The sequence below is a fragment of the Cloeon dipterum genome, chromosome 2, assembly GCF_949628265.1.
Source record: "Cloeon dipterum chromosome 2, ieCloDipt1.1, whole genome shotgun sequence".
NCBI lineage: Eukaryota > Metazoa > Arthropoda > Insecta > Ephemeroptera > Baetidae > Cloeon > Cloeon dipterum.
In genome coordinates, this window is record NC_088787.1 from 34,107,385 (window position 1) to 34,135,220 (window position 27,836).

The following is a 27,836-nucleotide window of genomic DNA, read 5'->3' on the forward strand; positions in this document are numbered from 1 at the left end:
TGGTTGAAGAAAATATTTACGTGTGAGACATTCCTACAAGTTACACGTTTATTGATTGAGCAAAATACAACAAATACATCGAGATGGAAGTTAAAACACGCATTCTTGTACGTTTATGGATTAGTTACTGTGTACATTTAAATTAGGAGGGATTTTATTCGCTCAGAGCAGATCCTGCCGCTACTCCCGCTCGACGAGTTTTCTCAGCTCGTCTCGAGTCTGCACGCAATCTGCAAAAAAATGAATTCTCCATGCTAAAACCTTTCTTTAATAATGGGAATGTTAACCATACATTTGTCAGTCTTGTCCCATCCGATGAACTCGCCGGTTTTCTCGTTCTCGGCGCGCAGCCACTCTTCGAGAGGGGCAAAGTACTCGCGAAGGGCACTTGCGTCCATTTTGCGCTGTCCGGTCACGACTTCCATCGCGTCCGGCCAAGGCTTGGACGCTCCCAGCTGGAGCATGGAGCTGAAAATGAAGGAAAAATTTAGAATTGGATTAAATTTTAAATATTTTGTCATTACCCAAGCAGGTTTCCAGCCGTGGCGCTCTTGTAAATGTCGCATTCGTGCAGCGGTGCGTTATTTTCCAGCTGTCCGGCGGCCTGGCACAGTCCCTTGTGGAACTGGAACTGGATCACGAAGCTGATGAAGTAGCGTATGTAAGGAACGTCGGCCACGATATGGTACTTGGACGCGATGTCGAAGTCCTCCTCAGTCCTGTCAACTGGCGGTTCGATTCCTTGGAACTCGTGACTGCAATCAAAAAGTGTGGTTTTTATAAATTGTACTATTTAAATGTGTATTGTTCTTACGCTAGTTTCCAGAAGTGGCAGTTGTAGTTTTCAGGGGTAGTTTTTCCTTCAAAGACGTCCCAGCGCCACAGGTCCAGTTCGTAAGCGAAGGGCAGGAAAGCGATTTTGTCCAGCGCAGTGGTGAACAAGTAGTTGATCGTGGCCTCGTAAGAAGCCTTCTTGTCCATTTCTGTCGACTCCTCTGCAAATTTATTTCACGTTTCTTTTTGCTCTGCAAAAATTCAAATTTGAATTTACCTTCCAAGAGACCGATGGTCCTCAGATGCTTAGGGGTGGAGACGGAGAGCGACATGACGTCGCCGATGGCCTCGTGGAAACCGTCGTTGGCGCCCGTTCTGAATACGATTGGCTGGTGTTTGTACTGCAGGAAATATTGCACGTGGCCCATTTCGTGGTGGGCGGTGTAGAGATCCTCCTGGTTGATTCGGGTGCATTGCTTGATTCTGAAAATTCTGCAATGAAGTTTCGCATTTTCTCGTAGCTTGATTTTCAAACCTAAAGTCTTTTCGGTCATAGAAGTCCCAGGCTGACGCGTGGCACACCAGTTCCCTGCCGTCCGTGGGCTTTTCCAGAATGGACTTATCCCAGAACATTTCAGGCATGGCGGACAGGTTGAGGGACGTGAAGAACTCCTCTGACAGCTTGAACATGCGCTCCGCAGTGTAACCCTGGGCGTAATACAATTTGATTATATTTTTTACCAACTCAGAGGAGAGAGTTAATTTTTCCTGACCTGTTTGATCATGTTGGGAGTGACGTCCGTGGACTGCCTGTCGGGGTAGGGCAGCATGAAGTCAGCAATATTGCCCCAGGTTTGGGACCACATGTTGCCCAGCAGGTGGGCCGGAATGGGCCCCTTGGCCTTGACCACCTCGTCGCCGTATTTGATACGCAGGTGGCGGCGCACGTACGCGTGCAACTGCTGGTACAGTGGCTTCAGTTGGTGCCACAGCTCGCCGATCTGGCCGCGGAACTCGTCCGACTCGTAATTATTCAACCACAGAGCAGCCGCGTTATCGAAATCTGCAGAGGAATAAAAAATGAATTTAAAAATCAGATCATAATAATTAAAAAAACCGTACTGTTCATCCTGGCCGCTTTGTTGCTCAGGGCGACGTACTCCTTGTACTGCTCCTTGACCTTCTCACCCGAGTTTCGGCGCCATTCGATCCAAATGTGGCGCAATTCTTCAGGGTCCCTGCTCTTCATCAACAGCTCGGTCAGCTCTGCTCGAACAGATGTAATAAAACGTGACAGCCTCGGAAAAATTTATTTGCATGTGAAGTAGTGCATCGGCGCCGAGAAAATCATCATCACACGCCAAACACGTTAATGAAGACTCTATTACACACCGCCAAAGGAATTCCACAAACAGGTGCCCGCGGCATCGAAGTTGAGCAAGTTTTAACTCGTAAACACGCGGCAGTAAAAAATATTCTCTGATTTTATCAAAATAAGCAAATTTTCTTTGTCTTATCTTTCCTTGCGCAAGAAAAACTCGCGCCTTTTAAAAGTTTATGTCGATATTTTGAAACTGCAGCGTCTTTTCCTAAAATTTGAATGACACCACTCAATTACAAAGCAAAATGTGCAACAATTTATGGTCATTACACCGTTACGGGCAGATTGCTCCCCTTCCCCGCGCATGCTGATTAAACAAACAAGTGTCATTTGACACGCTCCGGCGCCGCAGTGCTCGTGCGAATAATTAATTAATTCAGCAAGTGAGCATACCTGGCTCTAGGCTAAGGTCGCACTTGTTCTTGTCCTGGTAGCTGCAAATCTTGGCCTTGCTGTAGATGGCTGACATTTCGCCCACGATTGACTGCAGCTGCAAAAGGAAAATTGGTGAATGTCACGCATGCCTGCGTTGCTTAATTTCGCCGGTCGTCACCTTGTTGTAGTCTTCTTCGGACAAAGCCGCGTTGCCCAAGACAGAGCTCAGCTTGAACTTGCGCCGCAGCTCGGGGTCTTTGAAGTCTTTCCACGGGAACTTGATCAGCTTGGACCACGATTCCTTCGTGAACTTGGCTGTCTCGGCAGATGCGGCCAGCTGAGAGTGAAGATTTAATTTTTTGGTCGTGTTATAAACCAGTTTTAGGCTTGTGAATTGTATATTGTACACTTTTTCATTCCAGAAAACACTCACTTTTATCATTTTTATTAGATAGAAGGATAGAGATCGTTAGGTTCGAAAATACCAAAAATAAAAAATAGTTTCTATAAAAAAATTGCTGATTTTTTCTCCATATATCAAAAAGGAATTTTTCGCGGACCACAAAATTACTTTTTTCACAATGAAGAGTTTTTTGTTTGGATTTTTTAGTTTTTTTCTATTAAAAATTCTACCAAGATATTAGAAATCAGCAGACTAATTTTTTTATCTCAAATTTTACTCTGCAATTTGCAGCTTTCCGAGCGATGAAAAAAGTTTATTTCGCACATCTTTCTGTACCTTCTGCTGGAGGTTGTGGTCGGTGATGTTGGAGTCATAGGCCCAAAGTGCCAAGGTCTCTTTGGTGAGGAAGAGGGCGGCCTGTGCGTCGTAGTCTTCGTAAAACTTGACAGCCTCCTCCTCCGTGTACGTGGGGTCGGAATCGGAGCTACTCTTGCCCTGGAATCCGTGCCTCGGCGCCTTTGGCTGCCACCGTCCGCAATGTGCCCCCACCAGGCCCACGGCCAATACGCACCACATCAGCAGACCCATCTGAAAAAGGGCAAAGAAATCACCTATTTCAAATTAAAAATTGAAAATTTTCTCGGAAAATGTTCATAATTTCAAGTACGTTCAACAGCTATTTCAAAATTCTTGGAACCGGAGAACGGCTTTTACGAAGTTGGATTAAAATCTTACCAGAACTTTCATTTTAGCTGATAGATTTATTCAAAATGATTTCTAACGATGGCTTCAGCAATTCGACAAATGATAAGATAGTTTTGTTGATTCTTTCAACAATTAAACCTTTTACAATGAGCAAAGCATAAAAAGAGTATGTATGTTGCAACAAGTTATACATAGTCGATTTAAGTAATAGATGTTAGCCTTAGCAAGAATGGCATCCCACATTTAGACATCATGACGGGCATTCCTATCATTGGCAGCTAACATTTTTTGTCGAACCAAGCTAACATCTATTACTCAAATCGACTAACACTTGTAACAATGTAATACCAAAATCATCAATAATAAAAATACGGCTTATTGTTAGTTTGCCAATTTGTCCAAACAATATAGTTTTCAAGGATAATGTACGATACGGGGTATCCCCTTTGCAGCGCAATAAAATAAAATTTCCACCAGGAAAACAAATTAATTCAATTTTGGTGCTTCGAACGTGATAATCAGAGGGTATTTAAGATTTCTCTGTATTTCGATGTTACTTTTAATGAGTCTTTTATTTTCACAAAAAATAAGTCCCTAGCCAAATACTTCAATAATAATTTTTCAGATGTGAGTTGTGTTCTGATGAATTAAAAATAGGTCACTAAACATTCAAGTTGTATTTTTGGGTCTGGAAAATTGGGCAATCCCATGTTCTAGTTTCAGCCGGAAACAATTTATGGAACAGGCGGAAAAGGATATTGGCCAGCTGAGATCGCACCAAATTGCGAAACATTATTTCCTGCCGCAATATGTGTCAACAATTTTTGAGCGCAATCTGCAATTTTTCATTAAATCAAACTTTACACGGAATGCAAACAAATCATCAGCCTCTCTCCGGGATTGCAGCTTCCTATAATATAACAAAATACGACCCGCAAGAAAAATTAGCCCGACGACGAACACGTTTTCTCAATTATCCACCGCGGTCTCATTGTCGGCGTTAACCAACCCTTTGAACCTCGTGAGAAGTTTTTTCTGCGGTTTGTTTCTGATAATAGTGTTCCATTAAAAAGCTTGGCGCGAATATCAAATATCCCCCGCAGTGGGACACACATTTCTCCGCAGAGGGTGGTGTGTGAAAGAAATCGCGCGAGCAATCCGAGACGCCCTTGAGAGTTGCGCAGAAAGCACAATGGAATGAAATTTTCTCTCCTTTCTGATTTTGCGTATCGAGTGTCCCGCGCGCTTGCTTTTTACGACACCTTATAATACCTGGATGCGGCCCGCAGTCATCGCGACGCCGATCTCGGCTTGCTTTTTACCCGCACAAACGGAAATAGGACTGAAATCGAATCGAGTGTTTTGTGATTTGGTAGCATGACGACTTCCTTGTTTTCCTCGGGGGACTGTGCGATAAAGTTCGAATAAATTTTTATCTAACTTCATCTCCTGCGGTTTAGTCTGAACGTGATAACAAAAGCCAACAACAACCATGGCGGGGATTTTCGAAATTTTTTAAAATTAATTCGTTCCTGATAAATTGTTATAGGATATTTGAACAGAAAAATAATCTGATTTAAAATGTAAAATTTAATTTTGAGAAATTCCTTTCGCAGAGGCTATTAAAAAAATAAAATCAAACTTCCTGCCTGGTAAAGGATTTCACACAATTAAAATATTTGGATTGAAATTTTTAATTAAATTTTAAGGCAACTTAATTTATGATTAATAATGGTTTTCAATCTATTGCGTGAAATTTTAGTCAATAATTAGCAGATAATGATTAAAAAATAATTTAATTATTAAATGGAGGCTAAATTTCTGCTCAAATTTAAAAAAATGAGAATTTTGAGCATGATTTACAACAATTTGAACAATTTAAAAAATTTCCAAACCTCTGAACGAAATAAACAAAATACTGCCATTTACTGATCCTCTCCAAAGAAAAAAGGTACTCACCCTGAGTGGTAGTTTTGCCCTGGTTCGCGTCGCTGTGCGGCTGCAGCGAGTCTGAGCGTCGGGCTGCGAGGCGCCGGCCAGATATAGAGTTTGTCGGCCGTTGGTGGGGACCCTGGCCGGCTTTTCTGCTTTTTGCACCGCGGCCACACGATCCGCGAGTCGCAGCAGCCGCCGCGCGTACTCAGGGCACACCCTACCCTGGCCGAGCGACGCGCGTGTGCTCGGCCGATCAGCACCTTCGCCTCCACCAAACGCACGCATGCACGCTCTCGATTTTCTCTGTCTGACAAAGGTCAAGCAAAGGTTGCGTCTTCGCACTTATCTCGGACGTGACTGCTTTGTTGACAGTTAAATCAATAAAAGCGGTGCTCGTATTGTTAATTAGCTGGATGGGAAAATATTTACAAGCGAGTTCATCATGAAAAATATAAAATTGCAGTTACGAAATTGAACTTTCTGTGATGTTTAATCTTTTATTTAATGCAAAAAGTGTCAAGGTAATATGAATTATCTTTTATGACCGTATAAAAACTATCAATTTCCTGACAACTGCTCAAATAGCAATTTTGAAACACGCATATGGGAAGATTAGGAGAAAAAATAATTTAAATTCAAATAATTAGATTTTTTTAATACCATGTGATAAAAGCAATTTAATAATTTCATAATTTATATAGGTTGATGACTAATTAAATATAGCGCGTCGGACAATGAGTTAATTATTCCTAATTAATTAATTAATTAATAATCGTCCGTGAAATTATCTAACTACAAAAGTTATTCAACTCATAAAGGCAACCAAATAAACATTAATGTTTTTTTTATCAATAATCAGTGAAAACTACGATAAAAATATGAATAATTAAAAAATTAAATTTATTATTCTAATTTAATACAATTTCTTGTTGAGTATTCTACAAATCAATCAATATAACAATGAAAAATACTTATAGTGCACTAAATTTAAATTATTCCCTTGGTAGCATGCTTGTCAAACTTTGCTATTGATTTACATTCTTGTCCCATAAATTATTTTAGCAGAAATCTTTTCGAGACATTTTTTATCCAATCTAACCCTTTTTTACTTTTCATGATTATCTTATTAATCTGTTGAAATCAAATTAAAGACAATCGCGCATAGGTGTAGTAACAAATTTGCTGCTAATCAAAAACAATTTTACCGATTTCCAAAACGTGCGTCCAATTTAATAATTGAAAATGGGAACAAATTTAATATGCAAAACTGAACAGCAAAATAATGCATGAATATTACGAAAAGCGGGTGCATTTTGTTCTGTTTGGGTAGGGAAGCATCTTTACCATTTTTATTTTAAATTATTTCCAAAATCGGAAAGTTCATGCACTGAATATAAAAAATTCGCGAGTCATAAATTTTTATCAATAAAAAATATCCCCCAGCACCAGCAGGTTTTGTGCAAATAAAATCTCGTTAAACTTAATAACCATGTAGTTCTGCCCCTTCATAATAAACAACATGGACTCGTTACAATTTGCCAAGGGAACCGCGCGGTTTGAGCGGCACACACACACACACACACACGTTCTGCAAATTCGAGAGCTTCCCGCACGTCGTGTATTGAATACGCGCTTAAAACACGATATACGTAAAAAGGAGATGAGCGACCGGTTTTCCTCGCGCGCAGCAGGCGGAGGTGCTTCAACTCGATCGCGCGCGCTTAGGCCAACCTTTCTCAGGGTCAGGCGCGGCCAGCAACTTGTGCTCAGGTCTGCTTTTTGTTTCAGTTTCGCAGTCTGACACGGCGAATATGCGAAAGGAGAACACAGGCCGAGTATATTTTCGGCTAACTAACAATTTGTGTTTTCCAATAAATAAAAAACGTCACACGGAGAGCTTTTAAAAAGCAGCTATAGCATCTTCTCTTCAAGGGCGACCGGGGCAATTTTCACTTGGAAACACAACGACTTGGTTTTTGTGAATCTCTGGTTTCCCTTAATTACTGCGCCTCTGGTTGGTGTATGGCCTCGAACGCCTGTAATTTCGATTTGTCGCCAGTGTTTTTCCCCAACAACAAAATTTCCTCAAAGGCCTAACCCCTTAAATTAGTTTAAGACTGTATCTTAATAAAAAAAATATCACTGGAATTTTACTTAATCTAAAACAGTTTCGTCCTTATTTTGAATAGATTAAATCTTAAAAATAGAATGTTTCATGTTTTTAAATTAAATATAATTTTAAAATAATGAAAACATGTTTTAATTACAAAATTTAGCTCATTCTGTTAAAGGGCAAAACTAGTCTTGCTCTCGTTTTTATCACCCTAGAGCAACACCTCCACCAAATTAAATCAAGATCTAAATACCCAATGCTAACCAACGTTCGCTTTTATTTATTTCATGCTCACATGATTTCGTATCTTCCAAGCATTCAAATTACTGCGTAAGACGATCAGAGTGAAAATTAAAAGGACCAAACCACAACAAAATCCGACAGCAGTGATAAGTTCAAAGACCTGGATGGATCAAAATCTTGCTTTAAAAAATATTTCAGCTCCCGTTGCTGCTTCTTAAAGGGACATTGACCTCTGAAAACGAGTCTTCTCTTCAGTGGAGCGTGATGTCAGATTTTTGGCACTAGCACCTGTCATTGTTTTTTCTATCTTATGTATTTATGTGAAAATGGTTACCTTGCTCCTTGTTACCACAGGATTTTGACCTTTGTCATGCGTCAGACTGAAACGATTCACCTTCTGTGTATCGATCGGTTTATTCACATGTAATACTTTCATCCAACGTGATTAATATTCTCAACGGCTACGTCAGGTTTTTCATTTAACAACGCTAACCACTTAACGAGCGAATTTTAATTTGCGATTCTGGAGATGTACATACACTCGAATAATTTGACATTCAGTTGATACATAATTTACAACGCGTGAATGCAGAATTTAAAATTAGGTGTGTGTGTGTGTGTATATATATCTCAATAATGTACATATATATCTTTAACAATAAAATAATGGACAGTATCTACAATTTGTTCAGCAGTAAATAATAATAACCAGCTACTCAGATCAACAGAAAAGATCAACGTCGCTTAAGTGTGGAATGATAAATAGATTCGAATGCACGTCGACACAACGAACAAGCTACATGATATAATTTTTTAATTTTCATCCGCCACTTCCGAGAATTTCAAACGTAATTTTGTGCGCTCTCCAAACTTCTCGGATTGGCCAGCTGATCTGCTTATTCCTCAGCGTTGGTGGCGGCCTGGTCAAGGATCGTCTTGAACGAGAAAGGCGTGAACGAGTAGCCCAGACCATGGTAGAACTTGCTCTGGAACTCGACCCTGGAAGCAAAATTGTTTGTTTGGTTCTTACACAAGATTTGGTAAAAATAAAGGAGGATTTTATAATTCAGGCTCTAGACTTGGACGTTCCAATGGTGTTCAGATCTTGCCAATCAAACCATATCACATTTTTCTCATTAAAATTAGTGCGTGTTTGCTCTTATAAGAATTTGAAAATAGCGAGTCAATCTTACCAGTGAAGACGCAGGGTGTGCAGGAAAGCGGACAGTCCCTCCATGAGCACCAAGATGGAGACGGTGAGCATGGCCCAGAAGGCAAAGATGGCCCACAGAACGATGCCGCCGGTCCAGTCAGTCCAGGTGAGGCCGTTCCTCAGAACCATGTTCCACAGCACCTCGCTCAGCTCTGGAAAATGTAATAAATTGCAGAAATTAACAATCATCATCAAAATTGGTTTCAAATTATGGTGACTTACGAGCGTGGGCGAGCGAGAGGGCCCAGAGACGGAGGTAGGAGGCAGTGTGCGAGACAGAGCCGAGCACGTATTCAATGGTGTGGATGCCCTGGTGGATGAAGATCTCGGTAATGTCCTCCTCCTCGTCCTGGTGCGCCGGCACTGGCTGCACCTGCTGCATTGAGTCGTCCAGTTGGTATCCAGCGTCTCCATTTTCGGCAGCGTTGTTTGTGTGTCCAGCATTCATCAGCTGCAATTTAATTTCAAGTAAAATTAGATCAGACAAAGTGAATGTAGAACAATCAATTCAAAACCCCTAGTTTTCTATTAATAATTAGTGATTTTCGCTTTGGACTTAAAGAAATGTTCAATACCGGCTGGTGCTGCTTCCTGGCGCGCATGATCATGATGGGCTTGGCGAACAGCATGACGGGCACGCAGAGTAGCGCGATGACGACGAGCAACTTCTGAAGGAAGCCCTGGCCAGCGTACATCCAGTCGTCGCACACGTCGGGATTCTTGCTTGACTTGAACAGCACCATGTTGATGAAGGTGATGAGGATGGAGGGCGCGCAGTACGGTCCAGCTTTCACATCTGTGGTATCGGCGCTGTAGTTTACCCACTTGATGAACATCAGCAACACCATGTACAAGAACAGGAAGCACATGAAGATGATTTGAGGGATGAATTCGCACATGATTGCCAGACGATCGCGGAAGTAACTGAAAATTGTTAAAAAATATATTAATTTGTTTCGAGATTGGAAGGCAGGGAAATTTGAGCATTGATAAAGTTCGAATTCTGACCGGCTGGATTTAGCCAGGGACCAAGGGTGTTTTTTTTTAATTCATTGGAATATAAGTCCTAAAATTTGACGCGGATTCCGTGTATGAACGAAGAATTAAAGTTAGCCATATTTTTCGCAAAATACTGATCTGACAGACTGATTTAACCCTTTGTTTCCAAATGATATTCATGTTATTTTGCCTTCATTTTGGTTGTGGGGATGTGTGGGGAAAATTTTCTATCCTGATCCACAATAAAATTACTTTGAATCATAACTATGTTCTTGGCTAACAATAAGATGTTAAATAATTAAGTTGTTTGTTATATTAACACCGTTTTAATTATAAAAGTGGGAAATATAGTTCATCATTATCTTAAAAATTTAAATATCTAGAAAAAATCTAAAATTCAATGTGTAGCTGACTCCCAATTAGGCTTCCTATTTTCAGCCATTAATCCATCCAGCAGAGTAATAAATTGTTTGTCACATAAGCTGATTTTAATTTAGTTCTTTGCAAAATTAAGACAATTTACGACAAGATTCTTTAAAACAACAACTCAGTGATTTTGGATTGGCTATATCCACAAATTTAAAACAGGAAACATTAAAAAAAACTTACACGTGGTTCCAGAGACTGAGCAGAACACCGAAAAGCATGTGGAAAACGCCAAAGATGATGGAGATTTTCATCTTGTACGAGTTCAAGAAGATGATCTTGTTCTCAGCAACCTGATGGATATTGTTTTTATAAATTTAAGCCACTCTAACCTAAAGAACAATGAGCCAACCTGCCAGATGGGATCAAGTCCGAAAGGATAAGGATATTTGAAGTAGGCGGTTGAGTTAGGATCAAGCTGCAGAGCTTTGCTGTCCATCAGCGTCGACTCGTCGTAGTTGTTGCGCCAGTTAGAGCCGAAAATGTTGAGCGACTTAGAGAAGACATCGTTGTACATCATGCCAGTGTACATGGAGAACAGACCCATCAGCAGGATAATGTAGCGGCCGCCAAAGAAAATGTTCCACACCTACCGACGCCATTAATAAAAAATTCTACATGTTTGAAAATGAACACTCACGTCTGACTGAATCTTCTTGGCTCCCAGGGTGCGTTCTTTGATCACCAGGTAGGCGGCGAAGCTGGCCATCAGGATGCCGTGGCCCAAGTCACCAAACATGACAGCGAACAGGAATGGGAAGGTGATGATGGTGTATGGCGCTGCCAAAAGAATTAATGTTAAAAAAGAAAGGAATTTATTTCATTATATTCATACCAGGATTTGCCTCCCTGTAACTGGCAACGCCGTAGGCATCAACCAGGTGCTGGAATCCGCTGGTGAACTTGTTGGTCTTGTTGTAAGTTGGCGGATTCTCAAGGGTGTCCATGCGGTTTAAAATCGGGGGAACCGAGCTGCCACTCCTTTCCTGTGGAATAAATACAGATGATATTTTCATTCAACTTCAAGGCATTGATTTAATTTTTAAATCGTTGGAATTTATTAATTAATTGAAATTGTTACCGTTCCACGCCGGAGGGCCAGCTGGATTTGCTCGAGGTCCTCAGTGGGCACCCAGCACTCGGCAATCAAACACTTCTGGGTCACGTCCAGGTTGAACAAGTTCAAAGTGTGGTAGATGGCCTTGATCTTGCGCACCTTGATGAACCAGTTGGTGATGTTCTTGGCGGCGGCAGCCAGGACCTAAGCAACATTTTAATTTATGCATTGGTAACAATGAAATATATTTAAGGGCAAATTTATAATGCAAAAAGGGCACTAGAATGCGACTGAAGATATTGTATTTGTTTACACTGAGGTTATTTTGTCTTTTATTTCATCGAGTTAAAATTTTGAAAGAAATTTGCGCAACAATATATTTTAAGAAAATGACCAATCAACGAAATTAAATGAAAAAACAACGGTATGCAAATGCAACTCTGCAAGTAAAGTTAACAAATGAGTACCCTGTGCCTGTGATCCTGAGTCTGGTTGAGAACAGTATTGAGGTCCTCGATACGGGTCATCACGCCCATGGCCATTTCCCTCCTGTCTGAGGGGGCCTCAGGGCAGGGGTACAGGGTGGCCCTGAAGCCCTCGCAGATCTTCTTAACGCGTGACTTCAGCTGGTCACCCTGGTAGAAGATGATGAACACGCTCTTGTGCACCTGGTCGCTCTGTTACGAAAAAATTGTGTTTTAATTTCCAAACGATGGGGCAAAAAATTAATTTTACAGTTGCAGGGTCTTCGAGGGGAGTCTCGATTTCAGCTTGCCTGAGGAAGACGTTGCCGCGGCACGCGCGCCACAGCATCCTCTCGAAGGGCGGAATGCGCTCACGCAGAATCACTCCGGCCACGAATCTGTTGGGATCATTCAGCAAAAAATGTTAGCCCTGCTCGAGTAACACCAGGGGCAGATTTCATTAAAAAATATATATAACAGGATTTAACAAAGAGTGTATCTATATTCATCTGGTCTTACTTGGCATTACACCTCAGCAAAATTTCCCTGTGTGTTCGATTTAAGATTAGGAGAATAGACAAGAGAAAAAAAGAGTGCTCGTCGCAAGAGATAATAGTTACCCAAGCTGGACAGGACCGGCAGCCTGGCGGGCAATTGAGTCGTCTGGAATAAGGGCGCGCGTCATACTCTCGGTGGCGCTTGAGCCACCCTCCTGCTGCAATCACCCCCACCAAAATAACATCAGACTTTCGCTCGTCAACAAGGCTCTCACTTCAATTTTGGAAATTATTTACAGGAGCCTAGACTTGGGAAATTCTTTTTCATTTGCCGGCTTACTCTTTTCTGTGGGTTTAAACCTGATTGAAACTTTTGAAAAAAAAAATCAACGAGTTTAAATTTTACATAACAGAAAAAGAGAGATATAAAAACATAGGTTTTTACATGAAATTTAAAAATTATCGAATCACTCAGCTCTGCGTAGATTAATTCAAGATGAATAGAGATGTGAAATTTTTATAGGAAAAAATTAAACAACACGCTTTTGTTCTGTACAGCGCCTGTTTTTGTGGTGTGGTTGACAAGATTTCTTCACTTGTTTCCTCTTTTCGATTGATTCCAAGCGAAGAGTAAAGCCAGACATTTTCGACAGTGAATCACTGATTCAGAATTCTATGCGGCTAATACTGAGATTATAAATTTTGTTCGGCAGGTTAAGTACTGCTGAAGAAGACTGCAGGGCTGAAACAGCTGCTGGCAGAGCATTTTAATTTTTACTACTCAAAATTCCATCCTTAATTAATCCACTTACAGCTGAGCCATTCAGCAATTTTTAAATTAAAAAAAAAATCAAAAGGAAAGCAAAAAATTGTTATTTAACCTAAACTTTTAAAATAGCTTCATTACGACAAAATTCTATGCTGTTATAATGTAAAAATGAACCATTTTGATAATACCCTTTCTAACAATATTATCATAATTTTGTTACAAACTTTAAAAATTTAATAATATCAGTATTTTTCAGACCAAAAAACACTTAAGAGTTGAAAACGAAGCCTTACATTTTTTTGGTAATAATATGTCGTTTATCCATCAGTTTATTTACAAAAATTCTTTAGCTGAAAATAACAACTGATGTTGCCAACTTGACTAAAAAATTGTCCAGCAAAAATTCCCAAGTCTTTTTCAAATACACTATTTGAATCGGAAAATATTATATTTGTTGGCAGAAAATAATGTGTACAAGATGCTGAGATTGTGAAAGTGCAAGCTGAGCGCAAGCTTAAACTAAACTTGAAAAAAGTAAAATTCTAGCATCGGAGCAGTGTCAGCAAACAGTGCGCTTAAAAATTGTGAAGGGCAAGGGGGAAATGAAATTGAATAAAATCATGCCGTGCTTCCTGTACGAGATATTGATTGTGGAATTGGAAAAATGTGCGGATGTGTTAATTGTTAAAACGTGTGATGTCTGTGATTTCGCCGAGGATGAGATGTGGTTAATTCCTGAACCTGTTAATGGTACAAAATTAGCCACCTCTTACCAGTTAAGACCATAATGAATATAGTCGCCTCAACCACATTGGTTAATAACAACATTAAAACGAATTGAACAAAAGCTGCCTAATGTCCATCAAACCCCTCTCCTCGAAATGCTGGAATATTCGATGTTTTAGGGGATTGATGAAGATTTCGGCACAAATTTCGAATAAATAAATAAATCGCGAGGGTGTGAATTACCCTAGCTTCAGGGCCTGCCCGCCGGCCCTGAGTCCTTCCTCTCCGAGCAAGGTGACCTGTTCGTCCTGTGAGCTGGGGTCGGCCATCTGTGGGGGCAGGCCAAACTCAGCCTGTGTCACAGACGCGCGCTAAATACAGCAGGTCCACAATAATTCCACTTTTCAGCTGACGCTTCGGTCAAGAGAGTGACCAAAAATAATATGTAAAACGAACGTTTCTACCAGGTGGCCAGCCCTTTTCAATCACGGGCACTTCTGCCACCAACTACGAGGTGGATGACAGAATGGATCAAACCAAAAAGAGTGAGAATGATATACGGTTCAAATCAAGAGAGGAAAATAAAGTTGTTGTGTATATATTCAGTGTTTCCGGGTGAAATTAACCAATAATTGAATCTCCAAGTCATTACAGCAGAATTAGGCCAGTGAAACTTTTTTTAAATAATTTACAAATTCAACTATAAATGTTTTCCAAGATAAAATCTAATCTTGATATGCACATGAAATGAACAATATATATATTTATTACCTGTGTATAGAATAGGAATTATTTCATGTTTTTGATTTAACGGAATTTTAATTTATTGTTTCAAAATCGATTGTTCCTCCACACCTGGCTCAAACATTAAATTTATTGGGCGTAACCCACAGTAAAAAGACAAATTAAAAGATGGCTTTAAATTTTTTCTTTCAGTTGCGGCATTCTAAGCAACTTTGAACGTCACTCGAGGCCAAAATAAAGAGATAAAAAACTGGTGCAGGCGAACTGAAAGCATGCCGAAACGAACTCAAACAGGATCAAGGGGAAAGAATGTCAAAAAGTGGCATTGTAGCAGACCTCTGTAGCACCATTCAGATTTAGCAGCTCAAAGTTAGTTAGTTAGTTCTCAAGCTGTGAGGATAGACAACTGTCAGGTTAGACCGCAGACTGCACAAATTCATTTTCGTGGGCACGTGCGTGTATTCTTTTGTCGTGTGAGATTGTTGTCAAGAGCAGTGCGCCTATCTATTTGCTAAACACTAATCTCACTAATTAAGATTATTAAAGGTTGGTGAAAACAATGTATTGAGTTTGTGCAATCCTTTTGTGTGAGTTGTCACAATGCAGCCATACACAACAAGTAGAGAGATAATATTAAAGAGAAAGGGCCCGAATTGTTAGTGTTAGAGAAAAGCCAGTCCCAATAATAACAAGAGTTAAAAAGTGCGCAAAATTCGGTTGTTAGCCGAGAGTGATGAGGAAAAGAAGCAGTCTGGCATGTATTTTGATCAATCAAATTTAAGCAATTTCGAGCTGGGAGCCATTGAATAAAATTGCGGGCATACCTCGTCGAAGAAAACCTGAGTCTTGCGGAGGATGTGCTTGAGTTCGGTTAACTCAAGGTAGTTCCTCTTTAGAGCCTCAGCGTTCTGATTCACCTCCCGCAGCTCGTTTTCTAGCTTTTCAAAAGTAGCCTGAAGAAAGGAAAATTAAGTAAATTCTTCTTTAATAATGCTTCATTTCGAATTCAACCTCGAGATCGATCATCTCCCTGGGCTGAGGAGCTTCAGGGTTTTCGCCTGTGTCCAACATTGGAATTCCGTCCTTGCGGATTTCCTTCTCGAGGTAACGCAGTTTGCGCTCCATCTCATCACACCTGCGGACCTCATTGACGAACTTTCGTTGGAAGGCGTTAACGTCTGGGTTTAACTGTGAAATTAAAAATGTTATTAATTAATGAAGTTGTTTGCCCTGGGGCAATGTTTTTCGTCAAAATTATTTTAAATACACAGATATAAAGTGTTTATATCATTCCCCTAATTAGCAAAAGAATAGGGCTAAAACCCTCTATGAGGGAGTTAGCCAAAGTTTAAAAAAAAATCTGACATATGGGAAGCTCAGGTTGCTCTAATTTTATCAGGGTCTCGCACCCAAGGTGCTCTTGGCGGTGTGATCGATTTTCAGTGGCACAGCCATATTTTCGCCAAATTTTCGTCGAATCAGCTCAGAAGGCTCGAGTTGCAGGCTTTAATTGGAAGGCCGGGTCGAAATCTCGCCCGTCCAGGGTCTGGCCGTCCGATTTGGCCCGGCATATGCAACGAATTGGGGTTTGTAATGCACTTACGTCTCTGAACTGTAGAAGTCCAAGCTCTCCGAGTTCGGACACGCACGAATAGGCGGCCTCACTCTGCAAGAACAATTGGCACAAGGCCATGTCCTCGCTGCGAAACAACGACATCGCTCCTCCACCCTGATCGTACGTTATCCTCTGGAAAAGTGTCCAAAACGACCCTGTTCAGTACTCGCCCAATGGGTCCGTCATGTGATTTTCCGTGAAACTATATTGATTCACAGCTGACTGCGGCGCCACTGCTGATAGAGCGGCGGCGAAGGGAACTTCTATTAAAAACCTTGCTGGCGCCAGCATAAATATTTTCAGATAGATTCCAATGAAAAAATAATCCAGTTTTAATCTCGATTATCTCGAAATATGTATTGTTAGAATTTATTTGACCATACCAAAATATGGTTGAAAATAATACTTAATTTCCCTTCATTGATCTTTATTTATATAAATTTTTCTCCCCGTCATTGTGGAGCTCGCGCAAAACAAATCAACGCAAATTTAAATTATTTAATTTATTATCGTATTTACTTAACGTACAAAAATATCATAGTCAGATCGATTTGTGCTGCAGATCAAATTTTAACAAATTAAGCTGAGATTCTTGACTGGATAGTAAACAAAATTCTGCTATTCCTCTTGAAATTCTCCTCCTCTCAGTTTTTCTAACAAGATTTCAATATCAAAAGATTTGTGGCACTTTTTCAGCAAGGTGATGAATTCAGGATGCTTCAGGTAGTTGATATTAGAGCGACTGATAAGGAGAGTGATGATGGTTTGGAACATTGAAATCCTGCTGAATTTCTTCTTGTACTCCTTCTTAAAGCTATAATTTTTCTAGTATCATTAACAATAAAATTTTTAGATTATACAAGACTTACTCTTCAAGAGTGGGCTTATCACTTTCCTTCTTCCTGGTATCTGAGTCTTCAATCAGTCTCTCCTGAAAGGCATTGGACAACTGCCTAAATTTCTTGGTCAGCTCCTCTTTCTTTACACGCTTGGCGTGTAGTTTCTTTGAGGCCTCGCTGACTTTCTGGGACAATTTTTCCAACTGTATCAAAGACTCCACCATGTTTCTATTTAAATTGCTCGTATTAATAACAGACGGAACATCAAATCAGAATTAATTACTCAAAAATGGCACTTTCTAGCTGTCCATACAGGTCTGAAGAAGTTTGATAGTGGTTTAGTTTGTTGATGGCCTGGCCTAACACCAGAGATTTCACATATTCGTTGCCTAGGACAGGCACACAAGCTGACCGAAGCAAATCATCAGCGTCTTTCACTGGCCGCCTTTCAGAAGCTGAAGGAAAATTTTAAAAATTATATTATGAGCAAAATTGGAATTTATATTTTTTATTTTTGGCAAATTTCTTACCGTCTGCGCTGAGGGCGATGATCTTTGAGAGAAGAAAATTTTTCCTTGACATTAAAACATTGCACGAAACCTCCAATTCTTTGGACATCTTAGAGAAGGTTTCGACATCATCAAGGTTGTCACTCGGAATTTCTTCTGAAATGGATCTGCAAACATGACAGTGGTAATTTATGTAGGTGAAAAAATTCAGCAGATAATATAATTATTTTTAAAAACATAACGCAGAAAATATTGAAAAAACCTATGTACATACTGTGGTCCTTCAACTTCTTCTTGGTCAGTTTCCATCGGGACTTCTTCGCTCATTTATAAATCTGGTAGATATGATACATAGATTTTTTGCTGTGTGTTGCCAGCCCCTCAGAAGGTTGGCAGAGGGTTTGAGAATTTGAGGCAGATAAATTTAAATTGGATCAGTTTGGAGCTTGGAATTGCTTTTGTTTTAGGCGAAAGTTTGACAAAAACAAAAACAGCGGCCGCCAGACTAAGACCGGCTCATCTGGAATCAGCGGGAAACTCGGACTCTGGAAAGTGACAGATGACAGGGCTGGCAACCTGACCATAGAGCACAATATGAATTCGATGCAATTTTTAAGGGCTTTAGCAAACTTGACACTTGACAGACTAATTTACAATTTCTGCCATTGCAGGGGAAAATATATTTATGAAGTTTCTCTGTATTAAAAATCGTTCAATAATTCTAGCATAAAAAAATAAAAATATCTTGCAATTAATTGCTTTTTTGACGAATTTAAGGAATTTGTCTCCAGCTTTTACTTGGACTGTCTCCAATAACAATACATCTTTGAAGTTATTTTATTTAAGAAAAATCGCAGACTACCTGTAAACTATGTATAATACACCTACTTTTTGGTCTACCATTTCAATTTGTATTTTTTTAATTTTATTAATTGTTAACAACAGAAAAGATGCATGTTCCAGGCAGAAATAATTTTATTCAATTGTGATCAAAAAGGTCTTTAGCATGATGTACAATTCGTATCGAACACCTAGAAAACGATTTTGCGCCAACATTAAATATCCCTACCTTGCAATCAATATTATTTAGGCAACACTTCATAACAGAAATACTTGAAAGAAAACAAATTATAATAGAGGCGATGCTCCCAATAAGATTTTAACAGGGAAAATCTTGCCAACTTCACTGACAATGAGAATGTCAACAAAAAGCACACATCAGCATCATTCGTCCTCGCTCGCAATCCTTCATCCATAGGCACTGACTCCCGTTCACATTTAAAGAGCGCTATTTTTTTTTTATTTCTTTCATGGTGCAGCAAATTATAAAAAGGCAAAAGCAGCAGCTACCGCTTGACAACAATTTAGAGTTTAAAAATCGAGACTTGCACACGGAGCAATTATTCTTCGGAATAAATACAGCTGAATCAATTGAACTGGGTGTAGGGACGGCGCTCGGTGAAGAAGTTGCGCAGGACGAGCACCTGGCCGATGGCGCAAAACACCACAGCGACTGTCTCACAAATCGACCAAGTCAGCACTCGTGAGTTCAAGTCTTCGGCGCGCTTCCTGCCCTGCGCCTCCCGCAGCCTGTGGTGCGTCTGGTAGTCAGCCACGCTGTTCAGACTTTTATGGATCTCTTGTGCAGAAGACTCCATCTAAAAATACAAAAATAAAATTAATTTTAATCGCACATTTAATTTAAAACAAAATTGATAGTGACCATTTCGGCCGCTTTGCAATCAAATTGATTTGTGTAAAGGTTGAAAAATATAATTATTTTGCAAATAAGCAAAATTTGAGGCTGAGATTTTGTTAATTAATGCAGAGGGTAGGAATAGAGCTTTTGTTCCAAATTACATTTTTTTAACTGTCCAAATACAAACCTGTGTAATGACTGTTGTGTGTTCTCCAATGCCCGGCAGGGCAGGCTCGTCTCCTACTGAGAAGTCCATGTAGACGAGTTTGTGGCTGAAGGTTGAAAACTCGTTGCTGAAGCAAGCCGAGTAGACGCCGTCCATGGTGGCGGTAAAAGTGTGGCTGTCGAACTGGGTTTTTACCTTTCGGTATAAAACCTCTTTGTTCGGCGCCTCCAGAATGACGTCCACGTCGTAGTGGCCGCCGGTTACAACCTGCAATGTCAGACAAAAAATTTAAAAACTTGAATCATCAAGCGAAAATATTTAAAATGTTAAAAGAGTTTTAAGTTTTTTGTATAACAATTAAATATATATTAGTATGTAAAATGACTAATAAGAAAATTTGGACAATACGCCCATTTATAATAGTTACGAAAAGCGGTAGTTTCTGAGGTATCTACATAATTAAATGTCAAAATATTTGAGAGCGAAAGTGGAAAATGATCTTCATACTCAAACAAATGACCAAGGCACTTTGAAATGAACAGCATGGATTCAAAAATAGGTCTAGGCACCTGAAACTCGAGTGTGCAGGTGGTGTTCTTGGTGATTTCCTGGAAAAAGCACTCCTTGGCATTGTCCGGCAGTTCGAAAGTGAGCTCGACCGCCTCCGTCAACGCCGCCAGCAGCCCGAGGAGCAGGGCCGCCCCAAACGCTGCCCCCGAAACACGTGCGCCCCACCGCATGCCTCACCAGAACATTATTTTGTCCGAATTCGGCTGCCGAATCGGCGAATAACGCCTTTGTTTATCGGCTGGACGTGGCCGGAAAATGGGTGATTGGGTGACGTCGAAAAGGGGGCGTGGCACAATCAGCCAGCTTGCGGTCGCAGTCTTTTGTTTACTGAATGTGCTGCAACGTGGAGCGCGGGAAGAGAGATGGGAAATCACGGACATGATGCATGATGACATAATTCGGATTATTATCTTTTTTTTTGCTCTTTTTATCCCTGTCCGAGGACCGGAGGGCCGGGAAGGGCGCGCACTGCACTAGCTCGAATTTGTCCCGTGAATCCAAATCACGCATGCTGGAAAGGTGCAAACTCCCAGCGCCTCCCAGTCCGTTGAGCAATTTGAGCAATTCGAGTCACTAAACTAACAACTTTTTGCCATTTCTGACATTGGGTAGCCAGTATTAGATCTCTGAACTGCTCAAATACCTCTCATTGCTTTGACACTCCTGAGAGTGCCTTAACAATGCGAGCAAACGGGCTGGTATTTTTAATTTTTCTGTTTTGATAACACCGTGAATAAGTAATCGACTAAATTCGTTGAATTTTCGTTGAATTCAATTATAGAATTTATTTTCACCTTTTTATTTTAATTAAATTAAAATTAATTCTCGACCAAAACCAAAAGCATATATTTTCGGGATCGTGTGGCTGGATTTTAAGCAAAGAAGGCAGGGTCAGATAAAATAATGGAAAATATTATTCCATTGTCGCGGCACTTTCGTAAGATGGGTACGATGGAGGTGAGAAATCAGTATCCTGACTCTGGGAGGGTTGGTCATCATAACGATCATAAAACACTTCTTCTGGAGGTGCACTGGCTGATCCCGTTGATGATCGTCGTGGAAATAATGAGTGCGGCGGCATGACATGTGCTTTTGCGTGCGGGTAGGGCTGCTGATAGCGTTGTTGCTGATTGTGAGCCGGGCCATTGTTCCAGACGACGGTGCCAGGCGGCGGGGGTGGAGGATGAGCGGACGGACGGAAAGCTGCACTCCGCACGTCCTGACCGGAAGCTCTGGCCTGCTCTAGTTTGCTGGAACAGACACTTCAAGTTAAATTCTTATTTCTTCAACTACCAATTTAGATATTATAGAAATGATAAATTTAATGCATTTAAGACATTTCCCTCACCATGCGATAAAAATTAAATTAAAACTTACTAGATTTTATAGGCTCTGACTATGGCATATATGATCAACAGTAGCACAATGAGAACAAATATTCCTCCAACGATTGAAGCGACCAAAATTGTTGTATTGATTTGGTCTTCTATCTCAGCAGGAAAGGTAGGAGTTGCTCTGAGTCTGAAAGATGAGTGTTACCATGGAAATTCGGAAAACAACTCATTGCCCTTTGAGTCAACATACAGGCATTCCTTGTCAAATTGACTCCATGACGTTTCAAGCTTACATCCGCAAACACCTTGGTAACACTGGAGGACTTCTCTTACGCAGCACTCTTCATCTGACTTGCAAGAATCCAAGAAATCTGGTAAAAATAATAATAAAATTCAATATTTGTTACGAACAATTAACCGGAAAAGGAAAAATTAAAAACTAGTAATTCTTATTAATTTTTTAGATCGTCCATTACATGTTTTATTTAAAAGAAAATTAAACCTTATACCTTTGCACTGTTTGCAATTTCCTTCAGCGTCATCATACGTGCCTCTCTCACAGTTCAAAGTTGATGAGGCATTGGTGCCAGAGCCTGCTGCTCCAAATGAATAAAATATTCCTGATCGATTATCACGCTGATAAAATATGCTCACCATCCAAGTCAGCCAAAGTGAAAGCCAACCAACAGACACTTGTTGCTAAAAATGCAATCCGTAAATTGAACATATTTCGGCCCTTTGATTTCTGGGTCGCTGCCAAAACACATCTGGTCCTCGCACTGCTAACGCTTCGCTATTTTATTGCACCGCCTCCGACTAGCAATGAGCGAATCATTTACCTACAGAGACGTAAATGAACCATTGATGACGTGTATGAGTATAGAGACGCTGAGCCAGAGATAAAAAAGTTATATCAATCGCAGCACTTCATGCACCCTTTCACAACGAAGAAATTGTCATTGTTTCCAGATTATAAAGGCACTTTTTACTATCATTTATCATCCAAATAAAATAGCTTTTGATTTTTTTTTTTTAGATCGTATTTTTTATGAGCCTGAATATAAAATGACATTTTCAGGATATAGTTTAAAGAATGCTACATTTAAAATAAAATAATAGAAAACACAGTTAAAAATTGAGTATTTTGAAATATTAATATGCATTTTATTTTGTTTCAGTTCAAAAACGATATAAAAAGCTTCCCTTTTTACACACATGTTCGCATGTCAGACATTTGTTGAAGTTTAAAATCACAAAATTAAACCATTTTCAGAGCGAATATTCGACCACATGAAAGCATTTTTATGCTTGATTAACCGTAAAAAAATTCATACAATTTTTTTTTCCAAAATTGCACATATTTGTGAGATCCAATGAGAAGTAAACGTCTTACACGCTTAAAATTTGAGTTCTAAATTATCATATCATATTATCATTTATTTTGAAAATAATCAAAACTGTCTTTAAATTTAAATACATATATTATATATTATATAAATTTTTCTACAACGTGTGCATCTAGTGTAAAAATTTACGGAAAATTGTAGGCCATTAAAAGCAAACATTTTTTAAAACATAAATATTAAAATCTGTCGATGTTAAAGCACGTATGGGAACCAGTTTTTATCTTTAAAACAAATCATTATGCACGGTTTCGTTGTAGGACGGGGGTGGGTCATTATAATGTCCTCTTTAGGGCGCAGTTGTTGAAGGTGGAAAGACTTCTTGCGATATCGGGGCTGACGGACTGAATGCTGCGCTTGGCTCATTCAACACGTCATCAGACCTTTCTTGCTGACTGCTGATCCCAAAAAAAGCAATTAATGATATATAGATTTAAATAAATAAAATGGATTAGCATTACGAAATAATTGATAACTTAAATAGTTTTCAAATATTTTTAATTTCAATCAATATGGTTAGCAGTTGTACCTTGCTGAGTGGCATTTAGCGCAAAACTTGAACAGAGAAATTATTGAAATTAATCCACCCAATATCCCAGAAGTGATAAACAATATGTCCGAGAAGTCGACATCATCATCAATAGTGATGGGGGGAGTTGTTGGATATGATCTACTAAAGCAATATTGTTAACTTAGGAATTTAGCATAATTATGACATATTAACTAAAACTTACATACGACACTCTTTGAAAGAGAAGCTCCATTCCTGACTAAATGGACAGCGGCAAGAATTGGAAGTGCATTGAAGCTTATTGTTGTCGCCACAGCACTCTTTATCCAACTTGCACCGAGCCATATAAGCTGCGATATCAGATTAAAAAATTTTACACAGAAGACATTGCTAATAACACATATAGATTTTTTGGTGCGTTACAATTAAAACCGTATATTGCAGGCAGCAAGAATGGTGCCCCACGTTTTTAGCAGCATTTTATTAAAAATAATAAAAAATTCAGCGTATCGATTTTTTTAATCTAGAGGTGGTTGAAATTTCCAGAATTCCTTAGCCGTGATAATTTTACCAGAAATGCAAAGACAAAAGAAACAAAAAAAAAAGACTCATACATTTGCAGAGTGCACAAGATCCGTTTTCTTCCTCATACGTGCCGTCTCCACAAAATCTTTTAGGAGGCGTCTTTGGAAAATCGTTTTGATCATGAAATCCTACTTTCACAAAAAAAAGAACAAATCAAAACTATATATATGTTTAATTAAAAATACTTTCCTGCTTCATTCCTTGTTCTTGCACTACATAAAGCCCAGCATAAAATCCCTGACGCAAAAACGTAGTATTTGAAACCGAACATTTCACGTCTCGAGAGAACTGAGCACTGCAAACTGCAAGGCGAGTCTGCTAAAATTTCCAAGACGAATTAACTGATAAACAAATAATCCCTTTTGTTACTCTTCTAGTACAGGCCCATGCCGGCTTCGCCCTCCTGGGTAAAGTCTTAATGAGATGTTTGCCAAGTATGCTGGCCTTTTCTCACATGTTTATACAATTTTGACGACTTTATTAATAACATGAATGTATTGACAATATATAATATAAAATTATAAATTTCTAGTTAAGGATAATTTAGAGGTGGTAAAGATTCCATTGGTTAGCCGAGAATATTGTTTTGAATCAGCGGCTATAACGTTCAAAATCAATACTTGTAAAGTTTGCTTCACCAAGATCACTTATTTGAAAAACCATAACGCATGTTAGGCGTCACATTTAGACAAATTTCATTCATGAAGTTCTTCAAATGATCTTTATTGGAACTCAATGTCAGTTGAATATTTTTTAGAACACAGAATAAATATATGTTTATTTTGGAAGCCACAGATATACTGACATAAATTTAATTTCTCCGACGTTATATTTTATTCCATTAATTCCTTCATATTTACTTCAAATATTTTCAAAATAAACTTCCGTTTCTTGCTCAAGAAATTGGTTGGTGTTGCATTTGAGAAGTAATGGAGGGAAAGATTTTATAGCTTTTGAAATCTCTTTTGCACGACTTCTTCGTAAGTTGGGGGTGGTGCATTGTTGTCCACTTGGGGGTGGATTTGGCTCGCTGAAGGTGATGAGACTCCTGTTAATGATGGATACAACTGATCGACCGGGATGGTTAAAGCGACGCTGCTGCTCGGGGGCGGCGGAGGGGCCGACGGACTGAATGCTGAAATTGGAACGCGCAACACGGCCACAGACCTTTGCGACTTCCTACAAAATCCAAAATTGTAAGGATGGGAATGAAAGTAAATTAAGATAGAGGCGAATCTAGTTTTAAACCGTAAATAAGTAATGAGGAGTGAGACATTTTATATTATTTAATTTGGCTATGCTTTCATTTTATTAATATTTTAAATTTTAGTGCGTACCTTGTTTTGTGACATCTGATGAGAAGAAACGTTGCCACAAGAATAATTGCAAGTCCCACTATGCCAGCACTGATTGCGAGGGCCAAAGCCCAGCCTGTATTCACTTTATCAATCATAGAGGGCAGTGTTGGATATGATCTACGAAAGTGAGATTTTTAATTTAGATATTAAATTTTAGCTTCCTTCAACTTACTGACATTCATCGAAACGATCGTTCCAAACCGTTTCATCTGGACATAAGCAATAATTATTGTTGCATTCAAGAAAATTGCCGTCGCAACACTCTTTTGTTGACCTGCAGTTGTCCAAGTAACCTGCGATTGATCAATATCGTTGTGTAAATGTTTGCATTTAGTTTTAGTTGTAAAACGTACTCTTGCATTCTTTGCATTCTCCATTTTCATTTTCGTAAGTGCCTTCCTCGCACCATTCTTTCGGATTTTTCTTCGATAGCACGTCCTTTGCGTAATAGGAAACTAGTTTCAGGAAAGAAGAAAGTAATATAAATTTAATTAATTTCTAATTAATATACCTTTTTTGTCACTGTCGATTTCTGTACTGCCATTCAATGCGAAAGCCACGCACAAAACTCCTGATGCAAAAACCAAATATTTGAAATTGATCATTGCTTGTCTGAGATCATAAGTGAGCTCCGATGCGAGTCTGCTAAAATGGCCAATGCAAGATTCATCAACTGAATGAGCGTGACGCGAATCACTTAAAATGAGATTATCCCGACGACGCTGTGTGACGTGTATAGCTCAAAAGATATACAAAATTATCTGATAAACAACATTAGTTTATTGCTGCACCGTCTTGTTCCTGAATTAGGTCTTCTTTTATATATTTTATAGACATTATTACAGTTTAAACTTTATTTACTTGAAAAGATAAGACTCTTTTTGTCTTACAATTAGCTCGGTAATCTTTTCAGCAAAAATTGTAGAATCCTTGGTTACAATTTACATTCTGCGCTATCCAAAAGTATGCTCTTATTTTAAAAGAACAAAACCAGCAGTTTCAAATTTGTTCTTAATAATTTAAAAACAGTTCAATACCAAGTGCATTGAAAGATTCTCTCTCGCGGTAGATTCAAGCCTGTCAAGCAAGGCTATACACCAAACATGGAAATTTGTGATTTTGTTCATCGAAACTTATCCATTTTTATAAAAAAAGTTTATTTCTATAGTATTTTCAACCTCCTATACTCCTGTATTTTTCAAATTGAAATGTTTTAAAAATTGAAAGAAAACATTTTTGTTTCAGGAGAAGCAGAACAGTGCATTTTGAACGCTTGCCGTGTGTCTTACTGCAACTTTTAAATAAATAATTTAAAAAAACGTCGATCAAGTTTTTTTTTCGAGAATGCTATTTACCGTTTTCTGTAGCACCAGACAAGACAGAATATTGACCCCATTAAGAATTAAATTTAGAGCCATAATCCCACCAGCGATAGCAAGCGCCAAAACCCAATCCTCAATCACGTTTTCTATTTCATTTGGGGGTCGCACTGTTGGACATGATCTGCGAGAGCGATTTGATTAATTCAGGAGTTTGTCTTTGTATCCATTTAAGTTTGATCTAACTCGCTGAAATGAATCAGAAACATCGTCTTAATGCGTTCCGCGAAGAAAGCGGTAAAATATGGATCTGCATTCGAGCATCTTGCCGTCACAGCATGCACTCTTTGTTTGATTTTCAGAAATGAATTGCTCAATTTTATAACTGAATATATTCTTATTAAATTAATCACAATTAATTAAAATACTCTTTTTGCACTCTTTGCACTCTCTATTTTCACCCTCGTACGATGCTTTCCAACGTTTCCTTTGTGCGTGATAACCTGTTTCCAAAATATAATAAATTGAGACAAATCAATACAATTTTATAACAAGTTATATACTTTCCTGCTGCTCCTCTGCTAGTTTCTCTGCCACTTGAAGCCAAATCTACGCAATGACATAATTTTTACATTTCAAATTTTTTTCCGAGATCACATAATAAGAGTTTCTAAATTGTGCAAAGATGCATCAACTGCGCCTGAATCACATATAGACCAGAGACGTATTCTGACAATGCAGCGTGACGTAGCTCAAAAGAGGCCGGCCGAGATAAAGGCCGTATCAGATAAACAGTCAGTTTACAACACAGTCGCGAAGCATTAAACTTGTCACTGGATTCAAGCCTTTTTAATTTTTTATTGACCTCATTACACGGTAAAAAATATTTTCTGTAAATAAAACGTGATTAATTACTTCTGCTTATTCTGTCATTTTTGTATTTTCAGAAAGAAAATTTATTTAAATAGACATTCTCCTCAGTCCAGAGCACGTTTACGTTAATGCAATAATAATAATTATAATAATTGATTGATTTGCATGTAATTGTTATAATATTTCTTGAAATTAGCCACCTGATTCCAATCACGAGTTAATTGATTGCTG

General features: G+C 39.1%; 6 protein-coding genes across 10 annotated transcripts in view; 1 reads left to right on the plus strand and 5 right to left on the minus strand.

Annotated features, from left to right (window-relative positions):
* The window catches only part of mal (maroon-like), a 216,676-nt gene that overhangs the window by 80,384 nt on the left and 108,456 nt on the right, over nt 1-27,836 (plus strand). The gene's annotated exons all lie outside the window — the stretch shown is intronic.
* LOC135936054 (angiotensin-converting enzyme-like) lies at nt 22-5,870 on the minus strand. Of its 2 annotated transcripts, none has more exons than XM_065478736.1 (12): nt 5,598-5,870; nt 3,270-3,521; nt 2,709-2,867; nt 2,549-2,645; nt 1,897-2,040; nt 1,548-1,837; nt 1,310-1,482; nt 1,052-1,257; nt 815-995; nt 525-755; nt 293-468; nt 22-230 (listed from the first exon to the last, which is right to left on the minus strand). In XM_065478736.1, exons 1-12 carry the CDS (start codon nt 5,856-5,858, stop codon nt 181-183), a joined length of 2,220 nt encoding a protein of 739 aa, XP_065334808.1. In that variant the 5' UTR covers nt 5,859-5,870; the 3' UTR covers nt 22-180. The 2 variants fall into 2 exon arrangements, with proteins under 2 accessions (XP_065334808.1, XP_065334810.1); XM_065478738.1 differs by lacking the exon at nt 5,598-5,870 and adding an exon at nt 4,911-4,946.
* Nucleotides 8,325-16,657, minus strand: Vha100-1 (V-type ATPase subunit a family protein Vha100-1). Of its 4 annotated transcripts, none has more exons than XM_065477764.1 (15): nt 16,428-16,657; nt 15,836-16,012; nt 15,649-15,777; nt 12,709-12,803; nt 12,360-12,486; nt 12,092-12,301; nt 11,649-11,828; nt 11,403-11,553; nt 11,208-11,347; nt 10,920-11,156; nt 10,751-10,860; nt 9,718-10,066; nt 9,365-9,593; nt 9,123-9,294; nt 8,325-8,928 (listed from the first exon to the last, which is right to left on the minus strand). In XM_065477764.1, exons 1-15 carry the CDS (start codon nt 16,539-16,541, stop codon nt 8,826-8,828), a joined length of 2,523 nt encoding a protein of 840 aa, XP_065333836.1. In that variant the 5' UTR covers nt 16,542-16,657; the 3' UTR covers nt 8,325-8,825. The 4 variants fall into 4 exon arrangements, with proteins under 4 accessions (XP_065333836.1, XP_065333837.1, XP_065333835.1 ...); XM_065477765.1 differs by lacking the exon at nt 12,709-12,803 and adding an exon at nt 14,324-14,409; XM_065477763.1 differs by lacking the exon at nt 12,709-12,803 and adding an exon at nt 14,324-14,433.
* Nucleotides 16,928-18,315, minus strand: LOC135935804 (uncharacterized). Its single transcript, XM_065478363.1, has 5 exons — nt 18,062-18,315; nt 17,809-17,954; nt 17,562-17,733; nt 17,309-17,506; nt 16,928-17,253 (listed from the first exon to the last, which is right to left on the minus strand). Exons 1-5 carry the CDS (start codon nt 18,112-18,114, stop codon nt 17,058-17,060), a joined length of 765 nt encoding a protein of 254 aa, XP_065334435.1. The 5' UTR covers nt 18,115-18,315; the 3' UTR covers nt 16,928-17,057.
* On the minus strand, nt 18,745-20,522 carry p24-1 (p24-related-1). The gene is made up of 3 exons (XM_065478999.1): nt 20,222-20,522; nt 19,674-19,919; nt 18,745-19,445 (listed from the first exon to the last, which is right to left on the minus strand). The coding sequence occupies exons 1-3, from the start codon at nt 20,390-20,392 to the stop codon at nt 19,215-19,217; spliced, it is 648 nt and encodes a 215-aa protein (XP_065335071.1). The 5' UTR covers nt 20,393-20,522; the 3' UTR covers nt 18,745-19,214.
* Nucleotides 22,692-27,440, minus strand: LOC135936242 (uncharacterized). Its single transcript, XM_065478998.1, has 9 exons — nt 27,296-27,440; nt 25,925-27,235; nt 25,767-25,868; nt 25,586-25,706; nt 25,393-25,530; nt 24,085-25,234; nt 23,694-23,820; nt 23,489-23,632; nt 22,692-23,357 (listed from the first exon to the last, which is right to left on the minus strand). Exons 2-6 carry the CDS (start codon nt 26,016-26,018, stop codon nt 25,000-25,002), a joined length of 690 nt encoding a protein of 229 aa, XP_065335070.1. The 5' UTR covers nt 26,019-27,235; nt 27,296-27,440; the 3' UTR covers nt 22,692-23,357; nt 23,489-23,632; nt 23,694-23,820; nt 24,085-24,999.